Source organism: Anopheles stephensi, chromosome 3 (assembly GCF_013141755.1).
Source record: "Anopheles stephensi strain Indian chromosome 3, UCI_ANSTEP_V1.0, whole genome shotgun sequence".
NCBI lineage: Eukaryota > Metazoa > Arthropoda > Insecta > Diptera > Culicidae > Anopheles > Anopheles stephensi.
This window is the reverse complement of record NC_050203.1, coordinates 37,170,567-37,193,162: the sequence shown is the minus strand read 5'-3', so window position 1 is coordinate 37,193,162 and position 22,596 is coordinate 37,170,567. Positions and strand designations below refer to the sequence as shown.

At 44.5% G+C, this 22,596-nt stretch overlaps 3 protein-coding genes across 7 annotated transcripts; 2 read left to right on the top strand and 1 right to left on the bottom strand.

Moving 5' to 3' along the window:
• Positions 1–5,124: 5,124 nt before the first annotated feature.
• On the bottom strand, positions 5,125–8,934 carry LOC118509797 (melanotransferrin). Its single transcript, XM_036050934.1, has 4 exons — positions 8,761–8,934; positions 7,840–8,273; positions 6,058–7,760; positions 5,125–5,976 (listed from the first exon to the last, which is right to left on the bottom strand). Exons 1-4 carry the CDS (start codon positions 8,825–8,827, stop codon positions 5,739–5,741), a joined length of 2,442 nt encoding a protein of 813 aa, XP_035906827.1. The 5' UTR covers positions 8,828–8,934; the 3' UTR covers positions 5,125–5,738.
• Positions 8,935–9,035: 101 nt separating this feature from the next.
• LOC118509701 (kelch domain-containing protein 10 homolog) lies at positions 9,036–11,368 on the top strand. Its single transcript, XM_036050778.1, has 3 exons — positions 9,036–9,860; positions 9,981–10,192; positions 10,448–11,368. The coding sequence occupies exons 1-3, from the start codon at positions 9,354–9,356 to the stop codon at positions 11,100–11,102; spliced, it is 1,374 nt and encodes a 457-aa protein (XP_035906671.1). The 5' UTR covers positions 9,036–9,353; the 3' UTR covers positions 11,103–11,368.
• A 264-nt stretch (positions 11,369–11,632) lies between these two features.
• LOC118509692 (TRPL translocation defect protein 14) lies at positions 11,633–22,167 on the top strand. Of its 5 annotated transcripts, XM_036050753.1 has the most exons (10): positions 11,633–12,085; positions 12,661–12,728; positions 13,453–13,490; positions 13,979–14,016; positions 14,868–15,056; positions 18,006–18,134; positions 18,222–18,572; positions 18,654–18,984; positions 19,064–19,245; positions 20,286–22,167. In XM_036050753.1, the coding sequence occupies exons 1-10, from the start codon at positions 12,037–12,039 to the stop codon at positions 20,348–20,350; spliced, it is 1,440 nt and encodes a 479-aa protein (XP_035906646.1). In that variant the 5' UTR covers positions 11,633–12,036; the 3' UTR covers positions 20,351–22,167. The 5 variants fall into 5 exon arrangements, with proteins under 5 accessions (XP_035906646.1, XP_035906648.1, XP_035906645.1 ...); XM_036050755.1 differs by lacking the exon at positions 14,868–15,056; XM_036050752.1 differs by having other exon boundaries at positions 19,064–22,167.
• The last annotated feature ends 429 nt before the right edge of the window (positions 22,168–22,596 follow it).

Below are 22,596 nucleotides of genomic sequence, written 5' to 3'. Positions count from 1 at the left end.
ACTCTGCTACAACTGCTTCGCGGTCTTGGCCTGCTGCAACAATCCTCGATAACGCTTACGGTCCAACACCTTCGTCTATCAATCCATTATCCCGCCCGGTCAGCCGGACACATCAACGGCTTCAGTTCATCTCAGTTTGGACCTACCACGCACCTCTGTCCGTGTGGACGGCCTAAAAGGACTTTTCAATCCTTTTCAGACTTTTTAGTCTGTGTGGGCTGGGGGTGTCATTCCCATGACATGACCAACCTAGCGAGTCTAATTCTAATATATTCCATTATCTATTTGATACCTTCTACTGTATACTTCAAAAGCTAAATTCTATGGATGAGAAAGCTGTATCTCTGTACTTGGGACGATTTTCATTGAATTTTTGCAACACTAGACTTGCACTGGACTAGACCAAGGGGGGGGAAAGATCTTTACACCGATCTCATCTTCATACTGTAACACAAGCATAATTAATTACAATCAAACAAAAACCCACCAGGGCGAGGACATTAATAATCCGACGCCGAAAAGAATGCAACCGTCATCGAATGTTAATGCGTGCTGGACGACGTACGACGATCCGTATCCGTTGCCAACGATTTATGTCCTCTCGTATTACGACCCGATCCGGGATGGTATTTCAATCCATCGACCACACCTCTTGGCCAGCGGCAAAACAAAAGCAAAAAGCAACAGAAAAAAAGAAACCATATCAAAAATAAAGATGTTCGCAACGGAAGACACTTCACACGTAAAGCAGCAGCAGCAGCAGCAGCACCACCACCAGTATGTCGTCAAGTCTAGCGTGAGCGATACCGAAAGAGCGCAAAGGTGTCACGTTTCCTGGATTGCTTTCCACTATCATCGTTTGCATCAGTTTGCTAACGATAGCCGTGATTGGCATGTGTCAAATTAAGCCCTTCGGCCGGCCAAAACTCACCCTTGCTGCCCGAGCAAGGTGAGTGTGTGCGGTTGCGATGGGCCATCTTTTAACGAATCGTTGTGGGTGCTTTAGAAATATTCAATCGACATGCTGTTGATTGATTGTGACATTTAGTGTGGCGCTGAAACCTATCAGCTGGCATCAATCGAAATTATCTGCAACAAATGCGGTGCGGTAGTGCAACAGCCCCTCCCGCTTGGTAAGCTGGCCGTAAGCTACCAGGCGTCTCCATCGAGCGGTGGGTTGATAGTTGGTGCTTCGTAAAATACTTCAACTAAACGGCTAGTTTTTTTGTCACATATTATTAGTGTAAAAAATATTTCACTAAAGATGAAAAATAAGGAATGGAATAAAATGGACAACAAAGCAAAGGTGATTAGAAACCGAACCAAGGTATGCCTTGGAAGGACATTTTGTTGGACATCACTTACCAAGTTCACGAACAAAAATTCATTCCCTATCTGAAGCCACCGCCAGTATTCATTTTCCTGCTAGCTCACATTGCATCCCCACCACAGATTTAACGATGAATTTTCGAAAGTATCAGCTTCATCCGAATCGCTGTACGGTTGGTCAGTTTATCAGTCCCGTATTACGACGTTCATTCGTATTTCATCCCCACTCTTGAACAGTTGAAGTCCATTTTTCCTACTTCATTTGATGGATGAATCTACATGAAACTAAATGATGAGGCGTCTTTTAAATTCTCTTCAATAAGTATTGAATTTTTAACGTCTAAGACAACTTCGATTGACCATTGTCAATTTCTGGGATCAAACTGGGAAAATATTTGTTATGTATTGAGATGACCACAAGAAAAAATTTGAAGAACAAAATTCTCTACATTTTTACCTATGGGGAATACCTGTTTCTTTTTTAAAAAGGCATGGATCCTACCCATATAATCACTAACCCTTACAATCATACAAATATCCACTCAAGTATGTATGTTGTGGAGTGCTGTCCAGCGCTTTGGAGCTGATTTGGATGAGTTTTGGCGTGGTACTTGTACAAGGACAAAACACACTACAATTACAATGAACCACAGCGCAGTTCAGCAGTCATGCGAGTTTATTAAAAGGAGCCTGTCAACTCGTGCGATAAAGAGAGTGCCTCTTGCACGGTAGAAAAGAATTCACGGGTAGGTACAGGGACTCGACTAGACGGGGAGATATTAGAACTTTTTCGCAAGTATTTTCATTATTTTATTTCACCATATAAAATAATCATTGTCGTACGATAGAACAACAGCACAACTGTAGCTGAGTCTACTTAAGCATTTTCAGGATACCCTTTTCAAGTGATTTGGCTTTGCATTTAGACGTGTCATGCTAGCATCTTGGCCTGATAATTTTTAATGCTTACTGTATTTTTTTTTTTTTATTTATTTAGAGTATGATGGCTTGACGCCGTATAGTCACAACGGCGTATGCTGACGAATAACAAATTCACAAAAAAAAAACAAAAACAACAGTTAACAAGGCATTTCCTCCCTGTTATTTGCCTTATCCCGGACATACTCGGCTTTGGATGTGTGGCGATTGCGGCGTAGTTGTCCAGGTCTATTGTGCTGGTAGTATTGAAGTGCTATTGGATGCCCGATATTTTGGTCCGGCTCTATTGCTGTCTGTGGGTGTGATGGCGGTGGTGGTGAGTATGAGACATACAACATCCTTCCGAGTTTGATCTGACAAAAAAAAAACAAAAAAACAAAAAGAGAACAGCAATCTGGACGGTGCAAACATTTGCCTGCGTAAAGCGCTCCTCAAACTGCCAAGCAGTGATAGCCCGTGCTCAACCAGGCCAGCACCGAATTCAGGAACTATCGGCGAGATTCATCCCGTAAAAGCAGGGTCTCTGCTCATCACGAGGCTGCACTCGCCGACCACCTCCGAACCCAACGCCAGCCAGGCCGGGCTCAACCCATCAAGGCAACAGAGAAGATTTACACTGTTACTCAAAATAGTCTGTCTCCCTTTTCACCACATTGTCGGCATTGACCCCGGATGCTATTGCTCCGTCAACGGATCACCCGTGGCACTACAAAAAATAACACTTAAGACAAAGACAACACAACGAATAACAAAAAGGAATGGCGGATATGGATTGGAAGGATAATGAGGATGCGGAATCAAACGATGAGGCCGTTGTCTCTGGCGAATCGGAAGATGAGCCTTATATAGGCGAAGTCTCACGTCACCAACACTTCTCTAATGTCTATACCCGGTCCTCTACCGATGCTCTCGACTGCGCCCAACAAGTAGGGTCTTGCGGTTTTAAACTCCACGTAGGACCACAGAAGATGATCCACATCGTGAAATCCGTCAACGCAGCCACACACCTTCGTCTGAGCCAGAGTTATACGCTGCAGATGAGCATTCTACGCGAAATGATTCGACATAAGTCGAGACATTATGCGTATGAATGCCCGGTCTACAGAGAGCCCACCGAACTAAGGCCGCAAAGGCTTGCGGAGAGATCGAGAAAAGGAATCGCCCGAGATCATCCGCTGTGGTAGGCGAAGAAACTCTCGGGCCGAGATTGGACGGTCATAAAATGCGCCTTGTTGGGCGACTGTTTTGGCCAGTGCTCCTGAACACCTTGTCGAACATGAAGCCAAGCAATTCTATGATTTTCATGGTAAGGTAATCCTGACTCTTAACAGCCTTCGGGGATCTTAGTGCTTCAATAGCGCCTAGGTTATCTGTAAAGATGAAATACTGATCCGAAGGTCTCGCTGTTAGCATCAATAGTGCGTACAAGATTGCGGCTAGTTCTGCGGTGTAAACACTACACGGCTCCCGCAGTTTGAAAAATGCTTCGGCGGACTCACTAAAAACGCCGAAGCCGGTGCCCTCCTTAGAGGATGATCCATCAGTGCAATACTGGCTTATTTGGTCTAAATGGCCATACTTATCCCTGAAAATGCCCGAAACTACCATCGGGCGAAGATCATTCGGTATGGTCTTTATTTCCTCGGTTTATTTTCGGTATGGAATTTGTTGTTAAATGGGAACTATTGGTCTCAGGAAGGGCAGCACGGTTTAATGTCTGTGGAGCGCTAGGATGCACTTGTAGGGCAACAAAATATTCGTAAATTTTCAAAATTTTGCCCTTTGGATCTGTCTGTAGAAGCGCTTTAAAATTTTCTTCGATCAAGGGATTTGATACTGAAGAACGGACCAGGAGGCAATGCTTACTGTAATAGCAAAACAAAATCTCCATCAACGTTCAAAAGTGACCATCTTCAAGCAACGACCGCCAACTTCTCGTTTGATGGCTCTTCAACCACAGAAGGTTCCTTTTTTAGTTAGCGCTTCCTGCATATGAAGGTAAAGTTTAGATGGGATTTCAAACTATTTCGGTGCAAATCTCCTTAGAGGTAATGCCATACAACAGCTAAAGTTACAGGGTATCCCAAAGGGTTTTACCAGTAACCCAATTATGTATTTTTTATTTGGTTTCGTCCTTAGGCAGTGGCGGATTTAGCACTTTGGAGGCCCTAATAGGTGGAGTTCAGTGTCAGTTCGGGCACAAGGGGAGCCGCTTATTTCGCCAGCCGTTAAACCTAGATTGTCTCGAACCGTGTTTCCAGGAAAAGGATTGGCGACCGAACTATGTGACTCGACTCTGAGCGGGCCAGTTTGAAGAGGAAGTTGTTGGACGATTTTTCGATCAATGTTGAAATTTTAATATTTTTATAAACATCTGTTTTCTTTTCAGGCAACAAATTTTGGACAATTTTTGTGTCAAAGAAATCAAATGCTTCCTTATTATTCGTAATTATATATTAATCGTGTGTTTCATAAGAAACCAGCCGTTGCGAAGGAATTAACGGCGAAACTGAATATATTTGGGAGACAGTCAAAACCACCTTAACAAGGGAAAGCGTCAAAACACCTCTAGACAAAAATAAAAATATATAGAAAAGCGTAAAAAACCGACGATACCTTGTGTTTTTCATAGAGCATAGAGAGGATATCTATTTGTTAGGATACATTTAACAATTTTGTGATTGCCAGTAAAGACAACACTAAGCCAACAAGTTAAGGTTCTCATCGTGCGAAACACAGATAAATTTTGCCAGGTGATTGGTTAAACATCTTTCTAACTGTAACGTTTTACTCTAGATGCAATCACTAAACACGGAGCATTCATTTCTTTCTCATTTTGCATTTATCTCCACTGCATAGTTTAAAATTTCGTTTTATTCTTCCTTTTCTATAAAAACATGATGTTATTGCTAGAGATTGCAGTGCAAACGGCACAAGATAAACTCAACAGTTTACTTATGCTAGGCTAACTTTATTCTACAATTCTGGTTGATATGGATGATTTCATTTCGCTGAAAAAAAAATGAGATTAATTGTTAGAGCCCTCACGGTGGTGGCTGAAATTGAATTGGAATGCCAATCATGCACACACACACCGTTCTCCTACATGGACGGATGAACGTTTTCTTTTGTACGTCGTTTAAAAAGCACATACATACATATACATATTATTCTATATAAACTGTGAAAGTAATGTAACTGATGCTGTTCATAGCGGGACGGATTTAGTTACAGTCAAACTACGTTACCTTCGTTTTACTGCATAGAGATTCACACCAGAATGCTGTACAATACCTCGGGACTGCACTAGTTTGAGTCGTTTTGTCCTTCACTCTGGAATGTTCAACTGTATTCAACTGTTTTGCAAAAGGCACCTTCCATAACATGCAATCAAATAGTCTAGCTAAATCGGACGGAATTTAATCTACAATAAAGGAAACCTCCTACATTGGTTTCGTCATTTCTGCTGCTTAAAGTATGTTTCGTGGCCAGTACAATGCTAGCACGCCGAGCAACAAGCTACCAAAGGCACTAATCTTCACACTACTCGCACCGGCATGGCAATCGGTGATGCGACGGGCGCGCATAAAGTTCGGTCCCAGATACGCGTCGAACCAGCGTTTGTCGGAGTCCACTACACGCAGACCACGGGTAGCGTCGGAAAAGATTAAATCGTGATACGGAGGGATGGAATAGAACATGCTGAAACTGTAAGGACGGAAAAAAGCGGAAAAGCACACGTTAATTAACAACTCTTTTTCACCCTCTTGCTACGATCGAATAATGTACCTGAACTCGTCGGAGAACTTTCTTCCGTAGAACTGCTGCGCATAGGTAAACAGATTGATGTAAGCGTTCATCTCCGTTCCGTTGTATCCTCGTCCTCCGCGGGCAACAATGGCGTTAGCCTTCACCTTTCCAAGGTTGCATTTCTTAAACTCGTTCACCTCCGCTCTGGTTCCGTCCGGGCACAGCAGTTCAAAATCGTCGGGCAGCGCATCTCGAGCCCACCATTCGCGCTTCTTGCCACCCGTATTTTCAATCACCGTTGTATGCCGCACGAACGCCACATGGCCACCGCCCTCAACCAAGCACCGGAATGCACCCGAATTGCCGTAGTAGTCTTCCGATGCATCACGGCGACAATACCGGAAGCTGCTACCATGGCACAGATCACACATATTATCGTACGGAATGCCAGTGTTGTACTCCTTGCTGATAGCTCCCGGGATGCACGATTTGGTGAAGTATTCGGCCGCGGCACGTATACTGTCGCACCCGTACGGACGAATCCATCCGTTCGAGATCAGGTACGCCATCGGATAAACCCAGCCGGCCGCCGTGTTCATGCCTGAATGGCACGTATTTTTGCCCCGCAGATAGGTCAGCTCCGTATCGGGATCCTCTTCCTTGGCCACGGCCACGACGTAGTACTCCGGCAGGCCTAAGTCATACACCTCCGACATAAACGGCATTAGGTCGTAATGCAACCCGGCCGTATAAACGTCGCTAGCGTCCAGCACAGTCACATCAGCTGTTCCGGATTGAATGTGTTGCATGCAGGTAATGTGTGAGTGTGCCTTCATGCACAGCATATCCGGCTTGATGAGCTGTGCCTTGAGGGCCGTTCGCATTTTAATGCACTTCTCATACTCTGCATCCGAGGTGACGCACAGCATCATTCTTCCGACGGGGCAGGACCGTGTGTCATAAATCTGGTCCAACGCTTTCCCCAGATATCTCTGATAGTTTTGCTTATCATCATCGATTGGAGCTAGATGGCGGGCCGAGTCCTGGAACATCAAATTTAACCGTCTGCCGTATCGCTTCGATTCGAACAGATCGAACGACTCGTACGGTTGGCTTTCGTTGGCCATGTTCTGATCGAAGTTGGTGAACGGCGAGTATGTTGTGGTAGAGGTGGACGTGTACGAGCTTTGGTACGGGCGATAACGATCGTCCTGTCGGTCGTACCCCGCTCCCGAGGTACTGTTAAACCGACGCTGCTTCGATGCATACAGATTGACGGCTTTGGTAAAGAACTTCTTCAGCCTTCGTCGATCAGATTTGGACGTGGCGCTGGAGACGACAAGCGCGTGCGAAGGGACATTGCCCCAATCACATTGGCGGTACTGCGAAATGGGCTGACGAGTACCGTCACGGCACAGCAACTCAAACTGATCAACGGTCACGCCAGGAATGAATCCACTGTCCACCATTTCCTCGACGGTGCTGTGCTTGAGGAAGGCAATATCGCCCGCCTCTACGAGACAACGGAAGGCGCCTTCAAAGCCGGCGTAGGGATCGGTTGGGGTGCATTTGCCACCGGGCACCACACCCGTGCACAGCGAGCACAGTTTGTTGGAGTTGTCGCCGATAGGGTTGTATTTATCAATCAGAGCATTCACTGCGCACGACGGGCCGAAGAAATCGATGGCTGTTTTAACGATATTATTGCAGTCCGTAATCGTCATTCCTCCGTCTCGTTGTAGCTACATTAATTAATAAAAGAAAACAAGTCTTATTAAGGTGAAGAAAAAGGACCAAAAGAAATAAAGAATTTGTACCCACAGTATGTATCGGAATTGTCCATCCGGCATGACTGCCGACCCACGCAAAACAGGCCTTCTTGCCACGCAGATGCCTCAGATGGGTGACGTCTGTAAGCGACCCCTTCTTGATTACAGCTACCGCATGATACTGGGTGAAGCCTCCCTCGTAGCCTTCCTGCATTAGGGGTATCAGCGAATGGAATCGACCCCCGCTAAATACTTCACCGGCATCCAGCGTCATCACATCCGCTCGGCGCTCGTTGATCAGTGCCATACACTCATCGTGATCGTACCCGTGGTGGCAGGATACATTCATGAAGAAATCGTTAAACATCGCAACATCCCGCTCGAGCGCCCTGGTAAAGTTCTGACACTTGTACGTCTCCTCCAGACTGGTCGCACACCATACAATGTTGCTTTTGGCTTCTCTTTCTTCTTCATAGTAGAATTGAGCTGCGGAAAGAGAAAGAGACAACGTGTCGATTAGCATATTCTAATGGAATTTTAATGAGCAGCATTATTTGCAGTTCTCTAACCAAACTAAAAAGCGTCTTACAGTTAAGAACGCTTTTCGTTAGATCATTTCGAAAGGAATGCAGAATAATGCTAAGCTACCCCTATTTAGGATTTTGTTTGTAAACATTATAGGCGTCGGCATTTGCAAGGGGGGCTTGTATTGCACCATAATCTGTCAAACGTTTGCTACAGGTGCACGCATTGTGACGCATATGATTCACCAATTCCCTTTCTGATTAGAACGACGAAAACATAAATCATGGCCAAAGAAGCAAATCTCGTCATCCCGGGACGAGCGAGAATACAACACAAATTATAAGAACGGTGCACTTTGAACACATATACCGACGCCAATTACAGAGCATCATTGGAACCTGTGGCTAAGCCCCTGTGACCAAGCCCCAATTTTCCCAGCTTCACTTACCGGCACCGAGGGTGGCAAGGCACAGTACGGCTGTGCACAAGCACAACCAACGATCTACATTTGCCATCGCACACGATTTAACATAAAACTGTGAACTTAAAATAGAAATTAAACATAAAACAGGAATGTTATGCTCGCGACCAAATGTACACGCCCATCGAAAATTGGGATTGGCTTGACAAATGTCAAAGAGTAGCCTAAGGTCAAGGTGTATACAGAAAGATAGCATATTCAGCAATTCAGCGTATTTACATTGCTGTACAGAAACGTAAACATGCACTTTACTCCCTGTACCGAATGGTTCAAACGCTTGGTTCATTGATTGTATGGCTAAGATTTAGTGCAATTTATCAACAAAGTGCATTATGACGATACCATTAGTACAACGAGCTATCTTCCGTTCTGATATGGTTTTCGCAAAACGATCGAGTCAAAATCGGGCTGCCCGTTTTGCTTGCTGAATGGTTCTGACAGCAGCAAAATGAATGTCACCAGTTGTATTGAACCGATTGGCAAAACATGCCTTTTTTTCTACCATGTGAAAAGTGTAGTTTCTTCAAAACAGCGAAATAATCGTATCGGACCAGTCGGTAATGAAATATTTTCAACTGCTCGTGTACAAACTGCTTGCACGAGCGATTGATACCGTAAACAGATACTTTGACGTGCGACGACTACACTACATCCGGGAGGTGCTGGAGATAAACATTGGCATATTTGTGCACCAAATCAACTACGACAGTGATACGATGGCCAAGCGTAGAGCAATCTATACATTCCGGCCGTTCGAAGTGTCCGATGTCGATTACCGTAGCACGGCCATCAGCAGCGTCGGTTCTGGCCGACGGTATCCCAAAGCTAGAAGCGGTCATCGAATCGTTTGCAGCGACTCGTCCATCTATTGCTTCGGTGGATTCAACCCGAATAACTCGCCCGCCCGGAACGGTAACTATGAGGAGCGGGAAGACTTTTTCCTGTTTCACGAGCTGTGGAAGTACGACATGATACGCAAGCAGTGGACATTGCTATTGGACGCAAACAACGATTTGCCTGTCGAGCTGGCCTCAAACGCAATGCTGCTGAGCGGAGAAATGATCATGGTACGGCGGTGTATTTTTAGACCGAAAGCCAACCCTCTCACGTTTGCAGTGGTTGGTGCTGGTTGTTGCTTTTGCATGGTTCGTGCTTTCGTTGGCACTGTATTGCTTTCCTTGTTACAGATTTTTGGCGGCACAGGATATCCGTTTGGAGTGACTTGCTCGAACAAGCTACACGTTTGTCAAACACGCCGCAAACCGAAGGATTTGATAGAAGTGGAAGTGAAAGGCGATCCTCCACCACCACAATATGGCCAGGCGATTGTAATTAGCGATAACTTCCTGTACACCATCGGTGGAACCAATGGATTCGATTACACTTTGGATGTTCATCGGTAGGACAAATGAATCCTGTCGATCGTCGAATATGTACCCTTGCTTACCATATCTTAAGAGCAGCCTTTCTTACGGCTTTAAAATCCTTTTATTATTATTTATTTGCTTTTGGAATCCCAATTCTCTTTGTTTTTCGTTTTAATCTGCGTGATTCCTCTTCCTTCTCTGATACTTGGGCTAAGAAAAGATTTGTAAAATTCATGCGACTTACAAAATAAGTTCAATTTCAAAATAAGTGTTTTTGTATGTTTTAGGCTACATCTACCCAGCAGAACATGGGAATATATTTACGAATGCAATCAAAACATTCGCGAAGATCCTTCCGGACGATACCGACACGAGCTGGCGTACGACGATTCTAAAATATACGTAATTGGCGGAGGTACAAGCGATGCAGTTTTCATACTGGCTAATATTCCTGTGTACGACATACAAGCGAACAAGTGGGAATACCTGCAGACCAAACCCGATCCACTGGCCAACTCCCCGGGCATCCCGACGGCACGCAAATGCCACTCGTGCGTACAGATCCGCACGGATCAGGGGCTGGAAGTGATCGTGGCGGGAGGATTTGATGGCGTTAACTACTATAACGATATCTGGAAGCTTAACCTTTCCACCATGCAGTGGAAGAAGATGCATAAGTCGAACTTACCGTATCCTCTATTTTTCCACGATGCGGCCATCACTAGCGACGGTTGTATGCACATTTTCGGAGGCATTAAGTACAGCAATAGCACGAGCGTTCGGACTAACACGCTGTTTAAAATGTGGACTACAATTCCCCGGTTAAGTGTGATCGCGTGGGAAGCACTTTTGCATTACATTCCAAGCTTGCCTAGCAGGACGAAGGAAGAGCTGCTGGAAGCCGGAATTCCTCGCCAGTTCGTTGAGCGGGTACATGAATGAGTGCATTGTGCCCCGGGAGCTTTGTATAAACCACACTGCTAGCAACCCAGTCGATTGCCCTTTTGTTTATCATTAGAACGTGACGGCCGGCCATGAACGCAGGAGGCTGGCTGAATTTCTATGAAACCATCTGGAACAGCCTCTGAACATATTGATACACGCAAAATAAAACGCAGCATTAAGAGAGAACGATGAATGAAAGTTTGTTTGAATGGTTGTAAGTGCGCTGGCTCTTCACGGTGAAATAACCAATTAATCAAATGAAATGAAATTGTGGGATGGCGCTTGCTTAGATAAAATGTTTAGTGTCCCACTTGTTGCTAGCATCATCAACACAAATTAACATCCTCCAAAGTATCCTGCTAGGTGCAGAATGCGTTGTTCAAATAAACCATCTCTTTGGATGTATACAGTATTTTCAACGGGGTGTGAAATACGAGGGACTTTCGAAAAAAACAATTGCCCGAAGATGGCCGAAGAACGATTCTTGGCCCCGAAGTTTGGCAGCCGCAGCACGATTCCATCTGTCACATTGCCTTTGCCATTTGACTTTTGTGTGCGAGATGAGCAAGATCACGCTTTGATTGTGGAAAATTGCGCCGCGTGTGAAGTGAAAAAAGCCGAAAAAAATGTATATATTTCAAGTAATTTGATAATAGCCCGCTCCGCTTCAGGCGTACAGTTGTTGTAACACCATCAGTAAAGTCGCAGACGTTCGGGATACGGAATTGTTTGCAATTGGCGACATTTGCACGACGAACCCCCGCCAGAAGTCAGGATAACCCAGAGCGAAGGATATAGCCGCGTTTTCCGGTTTACATAATTGCGTGCGAAACGTAGATATCGCAAATTGTGGTCATCATCCAGCGTTGACGGTGGTGTAACGTACCGTTTGCCAAAATCATCATCACACCAGCAACAGTAACAACACAGCATGGACGCAATAGAGGAGCGCAAGGTTTACCGTCTGGTGCTGACGGGAGGTGAGTCCGGAAAGTGGGGGAGGAAATTGGCAGAAGGAAAAACGAGATAGCGTAGAAAAACACAACACACAGACCACCATTTATATATAGCTTTCGGAACATGTGCTTCTGGGTTTTCCTAGGGAATGTAGCTCACCCTTCCCGCTGGGAAAGCAACACATACACATACAACCGTGCATGCACACCTTCTACTGACGGGGGGGAGGCTATTTCCGGCGTGCGCGCTCTCAGATGTATCTCTCTCGATTGAATCCTGTTGGCCCTTATCCGAGATGTTCAAGGTTAAGGCCGTAACAGGCTTCTTCTGAGTATCAAAGCCCAGTAATTTTGATTTCCTGTTCGTGTGTGCCTGTGTGTCTGTGGAAAATGTATCCGTGCACTATGGTAGTTCCGTTCTGTTTTTTTTTTTTTTGTATTTCCAATGGTCCGTCATGCATTACTAATTGCATTAGAACGGTCCTAGCAAGCGTGAATATGTTTAGTCACATGTTGATTTCACTGACGGTTTTCTCTTGTTCCTTTCTGTTCTTTTTTGTTTCTCTCCTTCCGGCAATCGTACCAATCACGTGTGGCAGGACCGTGTGGTGGCAAAACGACCGGCCAATCGAGGCTGTGTACGTTTTTCGAGAACCTCGGATGGAAGGTAAGTAACAGCAATTAAGCTGCAGGCAATGTATCTGTCCTTCATTATCTGTGACATTTTTGTTGTTGAAAAGATGTTCCATCACCAATAGCAACAATTCGGATACATCATCATTTGACCCTTTGACCGCAGGAATTAGCATCTTGTGTTTATGATGTTGTTTATTACCTATTTAAGGAATAGTAATTTCGCGGATTGTTTTCCACTATAACATACATATTGTCATCAATGTCCATCCTCAAACAAGCCCCGCGTCCATTTAAAGTAACTGTTTTGATTTATTCGTTTTCAATAGGCCTAATGGCAACGTAATTTGTGTTGATGGGTAGTTTGATTAAGTCGAACAGAATTGATCGTAGCATGCCATAAGTCAACATCGATAAATATTTTGCTGGATGGTGTTAGGTCGTTTCAAGATGCTTGTTATATCGTTATTTGAAAAGTGTATTTTATCTTTTTTCCTTCCTTCTACGGAGTGTAGTGTTTTTTTTTTTTCGCCTACAAGCATTGTGAGAGACATTTTTGCAACGCAAGATATATTTAGAACACGTTTTACAAATTTGCAAGCATCTCCTTCGGGCATCATTTTCACTACTCGTTCGTTGTTCGTATTAAACAGATCACAACACACTCATTAGAACATCATTTAAAAAAAATCGTTTAAAGGATCAAATAGTTTCTTCTATAGAATGGTTTTGTTCCATTTCTTTTTTAATTTTTGCAGGTTTTTCGCGTGCCTGAAACGGCCACAATCCTACTCAGGTACGGTTTAGAAACGTATCCATTTCTTTTTATTGACAAAGCTTCTGCTGCTGCCCTTAAATTAAGCTTTAATGACAGCCGAACGAAAAAAAGAAAAACAAAAAAAGCTTCTTCTTCTATGCCTTTGAAATTAAATTTTGTTTGCTGGCTAGCCTTTGCTCTATTCTCATTGAATTCATACGGATATGCTTATTGTGAAGTAAATGCATAAACAAGCACGATCGAGATTGCATAAACAAATTGAGCAAATTCACCTGTCCGATCCTATCTTAGCGTAGGCGAAACTTGTCACCTTCGCCGGAAAGTATTTGAGTTCGATTTCAATTAAATAGTATTTCCCATTAGACTGAAGTTTTAAACTAGAAAATGATTTGTTAAAGAGTGCGCTACTAGCAGCCAGTTTTGAAGAAATTCCAGTGCAGCCGTACTGTTAAATATTGAAGCAAAATCGATTGATCGTCTCTCCCTATCATGTTCTCGTTTTACAGCGGTGGCATCAAGTTCGCTGATTTGGTTGCCGAAGAAGGTAAGCAGCAATTGTTTCAATATTGATTAAGACAACATACGTAGTACGATAGAATACGACACATGCGCTACAGCTTTCGCTGCTATAAACTTACTCAACTCATTTTACTATCATTTGCATTTTTTTTTCGAAGTGATAACACGATAAAAACGTTGGAAAGCAAGCTTAATTGCTGGTACATTATAAGACACCGAAGTAGAAGAAAAATGTAAACTTGTCACTGTAATGTCCCCGGCCATTCGTAGGACACATTTATTGAAACTACTTATCGAAAGTTAGGCTTTGAATTAGACATAGAAAAACTTTGCTAATGTGCTAAGTCTTGGTGGCATGCAAAGGCAGAAGGATCACGATAACGGACAAGTTTCCAACCGCAATAATTCAAAGGTCACGCGATACCGTTTGACAGCCGGCTGTCCATTTTCATCCATCCGCCCAATGAGTGTTGGTTTCATTAGAACGGGGAATTAGGGAAGAACACACAAACAATCATCCAACACCCCGTACCTTCGCGGTATCATGCTAGCAGGGTATCATGCTTCTCTCGTTACATTAAAAACTTCGATTGATCGATGGAGATTTAATGGGGTTGGACGACATAATAAGGTAAGAGCGAAGGCTTTCATGCACACAAGAAATGGTTCGCTGCAAAGAATATAGATCCACAGCTCGCAACATCATTATCATGGCAAATGCTCACTCATTTCCCACCTCCTTTCGGTATGTTATGCTTTCAACATACAGCACAGCAACAATGAATAAAAAAAACCCCACAAATGGCAAACATAATGTTTTTTCTTCGCCCGTTGGTAGAAATCCCCACTAACGCAACGTTACTCGTTTTACATCAGATCGTAGCAAAAAGAAAGCACACGGGACCGGCCCATCCGCAGGCACCGCCGTACGCCCGGCCACCGCCGATTCCGCCCCCGAGCCGGCCGTCCTTAAGGATGGCGTCCCGGAGCATAGCGTTCTTGATATTGACAAAATTACAACCTGTCCCCGGTGTATGGCCGCCGCCGTCGGGAAAGTTGGTGATGGTGAGTTTAATGCGCGCTGGTAGTTTGTGTGCAAACCACCGGCCGTTCCGCCGCCAGCCCTTCCCAACGCAAGCCGCGTTGTATGTGGGAGTCCGCGTGTTGGTTGTGTGTTGCCCTTGTTCGTGCCTTCCTATTCCTTCCTCATCACTCGCTGCTTGCACCGGCTCGTTATCATTGTGCGCGCATCCTAGGCTTTGTCATAGTCATTGCTATCTCGTGCCCACACCACACCAGCAGTACGACGTATGGGTCACCAATGCCTTCTAATTGATCTGGCGCGTTCGCATTCTGCCATAATAGTTGCATCTGTATAGTGTGGGGCCCCTGTGCTAATGATACGCTTCTTCATGAGTCATCGTTTACTGAGGCTGCTACCATGCATTGTGTCCTACCTGAAGCCTCCATCCGACTGACTGAATGCGTGTGTAGCTGACAAAGAAGCAATTTCATTTCATACTCTTTTAATGTACATTTTTGTTGTTGTGCTACACTTAACTACATTGCTTTTGAACGATTTATATGTGTTTTACTAACTGCATAGCGAATAGAAAAAAAAGTTGACAAAAAAAATGCAGCAAAAAAGTGGTAAACAAGTACAAACACCCTCGCGGTATCGATAAGCATTGATTACGTCAGTGTGTCCTATTTGGCGCAACAGTTCACGGCGTTAAAGCACGTGTGGTAGCCGCATGCTGGCCAACGGCAAGCAAATAAACGTGTTTCCAGTGCGTAGAGAGCTCAATCAAGCTGATTTCGATGCAAATGGTTGATGATTGTTCAATTACTGTCAATATCGGCTGAGAATGCGCCATTGAGACCGAGAATGCATAACACGGAGGGCTACAAAAACGCATCTAATTTTACTTTCATTCAGCGCATAACCGGAAGCCATCATCAATATCATGATAGATTGAGTGAGTGAGAATGCAAGCGCGTCACTGCGTGTCGTTCCGTGTGTGTGACTTCCTCCTACCGAAAACTGTTCCACCCAGCGCAATGCAGCCAGCTGAGCGAGCTCTGCGTGTTGCACACAATGCACACAACACACACACATGCCGGCTATTTCAAAGCCAAGGCAAAGCGTGATAACTCAAGCCAAGCGACCGGTTATAAGTACACGTGGTGCGCGCAATCGTCAACGCGCGGTGTGTGTGTGTGTGTGCGTCTGTTGGCCATGGTGTTCTGTCTTACGCAGGCAGCAGCATACCTTTGTCACGATTAACGGGCGAGATCTCCCCATTGCCATTGCCTTACTCTCCTTAAAACCGGTTGCCCACTTCAAAAACCGAAGTGCGCCAGTTTGAACCGAGCCTTAAAGGAAAATAATCCATTTCGTACGTCACTACTAATCGTGCGCATCTTTTTTTAATACGCTCTGCCCGAGAGTGCGGAAGCGCTATCATCCTCCACCCAGCGTTGTTACTGTTATCATGATTCAGGCGCTTTGGGCAGTGGGTGGTTCTAATCGCCAAGTGCCAGCTGAGCAAGTGGAGGAGTGGTTCACTTTTAGCTTGATGTTGCAATGCATGACCCCACTGCAAGGACAACGTCGGGGGGCGACCTGAAGGTGTTGTGTAACTGAGACGACGTCATTAGAACGCTTTACTTTCCTTAGGGCAGATGAGAGAGCGCGCGCGCACGCTACGATGTGACGCTTTCGTCACCAGATGAGCGAGCATGTGACCAACGCCAACCTAACAAACGTAAACCAACCGTCCGCTAATTCGATTTAATTTAACGTTTTTCACATATTACGAGCTGCTTTCCTTCCGACGCTTGGCTGCTGCTTATCAGTAGCACCATTTGTGTGAGCAGCCGTCTGTGAAGAAGATTGATTGCTTTCATCTGGTAAGGGTTGCGTTCGAATTAAGGATACAGATTATAGCGCGCGCGAAGATCTTGGGAGAGCATGGCTTAATGTAGAATTTGAATCATCCTCATCAATCAGTCTCTGTACGGCGAGAGCGAAGGTACGGTGTAGACGTGTTAAACGGAAAACGAAAAAAACAGTTACCTCGGTTGACAAGTTGGCAATTATCATGTCCCGTGTAGATTCGCTCATTCTACCGCCAGACGCCAGAGACCAGAATCGAGGGGTTTGTCTTTCAGTTTTCATCCTGGTGCTCTGTCAAACGGCAGTAGCACCCTGCCGGCGGTGAATATCGGATGTTCGAGAAAGAGATGAGATTGTTGTTGTTTGAATTTGGTCAACTATATTTACATTCCGATTGTATTTTCTCTCCTCCCTTTACCTTCCACCGTGTTCGGAATCGCGGCGAAACAGACTGCGCCGGCGGGTTGAGAAAATGTATCGATACTGGCCCGATCCGAATGATGATCATTCTATATTTAAAAGCAACCGGCACGATCGTTCTGATCTTCTGATGGTTTAGTTGTTATGTTGCTGTTTGTGTGCCGCCGTGAGTTGTTGTCTTCTAAAGCTTCGTTCGCGGAATAGGGGGTGGGTTGTTGTTTCGCGAACGAGAAATCTCCCCTTATCTTAGATTGATTGCGACGCATCAATGTTGGGACATGTGTTCAAGATTGTTTGCAAACATTATCGAACGAAAGCCACAACACACACACACACACACAGACACATGAGCATTTGGAAAATAGTAAGGTGTTTATTATAGCCAATGATTATGCGGTGAACAACATACTGCTGGCAAACTTGTTCAAGATAATAGCTTTCACAGCTACCAACACTAATGCTATTTAGCCGATAGATAGACCCAAAAAAAAAACAAACTAACACATACATGATATAGTGCGCTTTATCGTGAGCTATATCGTACCCATTTGCCCGTTTTCCAACGTTCGCCTATCGTGTGTCACATAATCCGTTGCTAAAATCGCATCCGGTACAGCACTGATGTAATTAGTCACAAATTTAAATACGTTGCCTTCTGAACGCTGACGTTTCTAACGAGCTGTTTTCGATTGCAGTGTACAAGTTTCAGGAAAACTTGCTTCGTACGATGATACAGATCGAAAACACCTACTTCGAGCTGGGCAGGACGAGCAACAAAAACTGCTTGATCATCTGCGATCGCGGTTTCATGGATGCCAGTGCATGTAAGTATGCGTCCCTTTCGGCGATCGTCAAGTGGTTTGATTATTTTTACTGATCGTTTGTCCGCCCTTTTCGCCGCCCACGTGTAGATATCTCCAAAGAAAAGTGGGATCGTATGATGCGTTCGAACAACTGGAATCCGGTTGAGCTGCGCGATAATCGCTACAATCAGATCATCCACATGGTATCGGCCGCGAACGGTGCGGAACAGTTCTACGCGACGGAGGAACATTCGTGCCGCTCCGAAGGCGTCACATTGGCACGCGAGCTCGATTACAAGGCTGCATCGGCGTGGATCGGACATCCGTACTTCGACGTGATCGACAACTCTACCGACTTTGAGAACAAAGTGAACCGCATGATCGAGTGCGTGTGCCAGAAGCTCGGCATCGATATCGGCGATCGGTTATCGATCACCTCGCGGAAAGTCAAATTCTTGGGTAATGATGCATCCGTACAATGTTGGGCCGCGAGCGGGATGAAAACGAGAGAATTTCATGAATTCCATCTGTCTTTTGCAGTTTCCGGACCAATGCCCCCGGATACGGCGTTCCCCGCGTTTCAGGACTTCGAGGTGGTGCATCATTACTTGCAGTGTGCTGGCCCACGGGTGCAGGCACGGCTGCGCAAGCGGGGCCAAAACGGTCGCTGGAGCTACATCCACACGATACGCCGACCCCAGCAGCATGGTCAGTCGATAGAGGTGCGCACGCAGCTGTCGCATCGTGACTATCTGAACATGCTCACACAGCAGGACGATGCGCACTTTACCATCTACAAGAAGCGCCGCTGCTTCCTGGTCAACAACCAGTACTTCCAGATGGACATCTACAAGGACCCGAGCCATCCGAGGTGCGTGCAGGCGAAGGTTTCCTCGCAAGCTGTTCTCCCGTTCACGTGAACACCACCTTTGTCTCGCTTTGTTTTGCAGATGCAAGGGACTGATTCTGCTGGAAACGTACACCTCGCTGACCGGGGACAAGCTGAAGGCAATTTTGCCGAAATTCTTAAACATCGTGAAGGAAGTCACCGGCCAGCCGGACTATTCGATGTTCAACCTGTCGCTCCGGGAGGACTGGAACAACACGAAGAAGTTCTGCTACTCGCTGCACGGTAAGAACACCTGTTGCCACCGAACGGCTGACAGTACTACCACCAATACGAACACTACATCCACCACCACTCCCACCATTGCTACTGCCACCGCTACGACTGATACGGGTGTAGATAAAGCGGACGAAGCTATCGGTGCTGCTACTGAGTAGGATACTGGCAGGGGCGGGCAGAATAACGACGCGTTTAGTTCCACCTGCTCTTACACACCCTCCCCACACTACTGTAGAAGACTGGCATCGACCGGAAGAATGTGGCAAATCCCACCCCCTCCCCCTTGTGTAGCGTTTGTGTCCGTTTATCTGTTAGCTACTGTTAACCTTTCCGTTTTATTGGTGGACGATTGGAGCGCTTGCCTGACTAATAATGTCTAACAGATTTTTTTGCAGTCTATTTTTTGTTGGTTTATTGCCCCTCATTCTTTCCTGTTCTAATGTTCCATTATGTCTAATCCATGTGGTCCGTCTCTATGTATTGGTTGTCTGCAGTAGTCATTTTTGCATCATACAAGCCTAGTAGAAAGTCTTCTCTATACTATTGTTCCTTATTGGCTTTTAACTATTTCTTTTGATGTAATACATACAACTTTAATTCTCACAATACACTCACATATAAAGAGAAAAGCTCCTTTACGCATGATTGGTGATACAGTTTCTGTTTCCAACTTGTCCCAATATACTTACAAAATTAATATTAGGTAATAATCCGTAACCGTTTTTCTTTCATTTGCTAATGTGTGTGTGTGTGTGTGTGTTCCTTTCTGTCTTTCGTCGCATTACTGAACCGATGGCGTTGTGTTGCTACAAATTCTATTTCAGTTTCAATTCCCTAAAAACACAAAAACCCCGAATCATCCACAAATCAGACAATTTCTAGCAAAAAACGTGATACAAAATTAAGCCAAAATTTCACAACAAAATTGTTTGTTTCTTTTCTCTCTTTTTTTCTCTCTTCTTTTCTTCCCCCGCAAATGCCCACCCCCGCGTTTCTTCTTGGTCTGCGTTTTTTGTCTCTTTCTCTTTTCCTTCTCCTAATGTTAGATCAAGATGATGCCGACGTGAAAACGAATGGTCACTCCCAGAAAATGATCAATGGTAAAGCGTAGTAGTGTGTGAGCTAAGCGTGATGCGCCTCCGGCGAAGTACACTTGCGTGCTTTTGTGCGCTCCATCGTTCAGGAATGATTGTTGTATAGAAAGAAAGGGTGGCAGAAATGGAGACGTGAGTTCGAGATGTTGGTGAGGTGTGGAGGTGTACACAGCTGCAGAGCGGTTTTCAAGGGAAAAGTGGTTAACGCAGCATATTATTTCGTTTTTTGTGACTGATAGTGAGTGGAGAACGTACATGAAACTAATGTTGAACCGTCACAATCCGCAAGGACATTTGAGCCTGATTAGTTTATGTTTCTTTCTTATGTTTATTCTATTGATTGTGCTTTATTCGTTGTAAACACAACAGAGCGTGAGGCAGGAATTTTTTTCTCTTCTGAAGCCGCATACTATTTTACGATCTTCAACACTTTTTATACTTTCTTGCTGCAATAAGCGACGTTTCGGAGCAGTATGCTAGACATTATTCTTCATTCAACCAAAGTCTTAAAATTATCAACAGCGCGCAACAGATGGAGCGTGTATTTTAACGGCAATAGCATACTTATGTAAAAAGGGAACGAAGTTCCAGAAACTCCGTGTGCATATCGTTTGAAATTGTTTTAACCTTTGCTTTGTTGTCCAGCAATATGCAACTCAATGCCAGTACTGAAAGCCAATACCTTTTGCAAACTCCCTTTTAGGGGTACTTAACAACACAAACACTACCTCTACCGCACGCTAAAACAACGGTTTGCTTATTCCTCTCGAAAATATGCCATATTACAAATCAATTCTATCACTAAACCAAACTTTTACCATCATTTAATTGTGGTCTTCATTGTGGACATCAGCAAACAAGATCATCGATCCAGTTACGTTTTGCCGTCTGATGGTCTGTTGCAAAAAGAGAGCGGCGGTAATTTCGAAGACACTTTAGCGAACCTTTTCGATTGATACAATCCTTGCAAGATGCCAATGTACTTAAAGCGAAAGTAGAAAAAACAACCTAAAAACACGTTTCGTCCAATAGTCCAAAAACATGAAACAATTGCACCTGTGTGATGGTTTTCGTTTCCATATTTATTGCTCAATCAGCAGCAGCTGCGTGAAAAAGAAAATGTGCGGCATTGTTGCATTCGGCTGAACTTTTAATTTCATTTTACAATAAACGAACCGAGCTAATAGATAGCCAAGAATATGGTTGGTGGCCAGGCGGAAGTAGTGCAAAGCAGCGTCGTGGTGGAACCAGCGAGGAACAATTTTTGTCAAGGAAGGTTTTTAATGTTGTAGCGAAGAGCAAACTGTGTATAAAACCGCATTGAACACAACCAACTAATAATGATTGATACCAGTGGCAAATTATTTTTGTGTCAATATACATAACCCTTTTTTTAAAGGAGGGGAAAGAAAGAGAAGAAAACAATAGCAAACCAAACCAAACCAAACAGTTTTCATGGTGCGCAACCCGATCGGTAGCAATGTGTTTTGTACATTATCAGACAGCAGCGCGCCAACATCCTAACAGAGCAACAACATGGAACTAGAGGTAGAGAGAAATCAGAGGAAAAGTCAAACATATGTGTGGAAGAGCACGTTTGGCAAACACACACTGTAATGAAAATTCAGGAGCAAAAGTAAGAGAAGAAAAAAAAAACTGTTACTGATGTATTTTATATTAAAATGTAAAACAGTCCTGTAAAGCAAACCTCTCTGTCCTCTCTGATGGAAAACTTAGCAGCAAGCAAAGCTATATTTGTCAGAGAATCCTATGAAAATGATGAATATTGATGGTATTAAAACGATTAATAAATCATACGCAGTTCTACTAGCAAGCGGCGTTCAGGGTTTCGAGAATGATGACTGACAGTATCGTGTGCACTGTGTTGCTCGGGGTTCAAATGTGTGTGGACGACCACAAGTAAATCCTCTGGATGTGAGTGGACTCCCCAGCGGATAATCCCCGTTGTATCGACGAGCGGAATGCTGCAGCACAAAGGATACAACAACAGACGGATTCTGGCCAATTGCAGCAGAGCGTTCATCCGTGAACGAGTTCATCCGTGAAACATTGGCAGGGTAATAATGCTGTGCAAGAAGCATTCATTTAAAAACTCATCTAAATAGTCGCTAAATTTTATTCCGAATTTAAGCGTCATTTAATTCAAGTTATTTAATTTTATCCTCTCTATTCTTTCATTCCTTACATTAGACGCGATACTCCTCGCCGTAAGCAAGCTTAAACATTCCTTTTCTCCGGGCCC

Excerpts from the sequence above, each read along its gene's own strand:
- LOC118509797 (XM_036050934.1), bottom strand. The coding sequence starts at position 8,827 with ATGGCAAATGTAGATCGTTGGTTGTGCTTGTGCACAGCCGTACTGTGC. Across the intron at positions 8,274-8,760 it reads CCTTGCCACCCTCGGTGCCG|CTCAATTCTACTATGAAGAA; the intron begins GTAAGTGAAGCT and ends CTCTTTCCGCAG. Across the intron at positions 5,977-6,057 it reads AAGTTCTCCGACGAGTTCAG|TTTCAGCATGTTCTATTCCA; the intron begins GTACATTATTCG and ends CCGTCCTTACAG.
- LOC118509701 (XM_036050778.1), top strand. The coding sequence starts at position 9,354 with ATGAAATATTTTCAACTGCTCGTGTACAAACTGCTTGCACGAGCGATT. Across the intron at positions 9,861-9,980 it reads TGAGCGGAGAAATGATCATG|ATTTTTGGCGGCACAGGATA; the intron begins GTACGGCGGTGT and ends TCCTTGTTACAG. Across the intron at positions 10,193-10,447 it reads TACACTTTGGATGTTCATCG|GCTACATCTACCCAGCAGAA; the intron begins GTAGGACAAATG and ends TGTATGTTTTAG.
- LOC118509692 (XM_036050752.1), top strand. The coding sequence starts at position 12,037 with ATGGACGCAATAGAGGAGCGCAAGGTTTACCGTCTGGTGCTGACGGGA. Across the intron at positions 18,135-18,221 it reads TTTCATGGATGCCAGTGCAT|ATATCTCCAAAGAAAAGTGG; the intron begins GTAAGTATGCGT and ends GCCCACGTGTAG. Across the intron at positions 18,573-18,653 it reads GCGGAAAGTCAAATTCTTGG|TTTCCGGACCAATGCCCCCG; the intron begins GTAATGATGCAT and ends TGTCTTTTGCAG.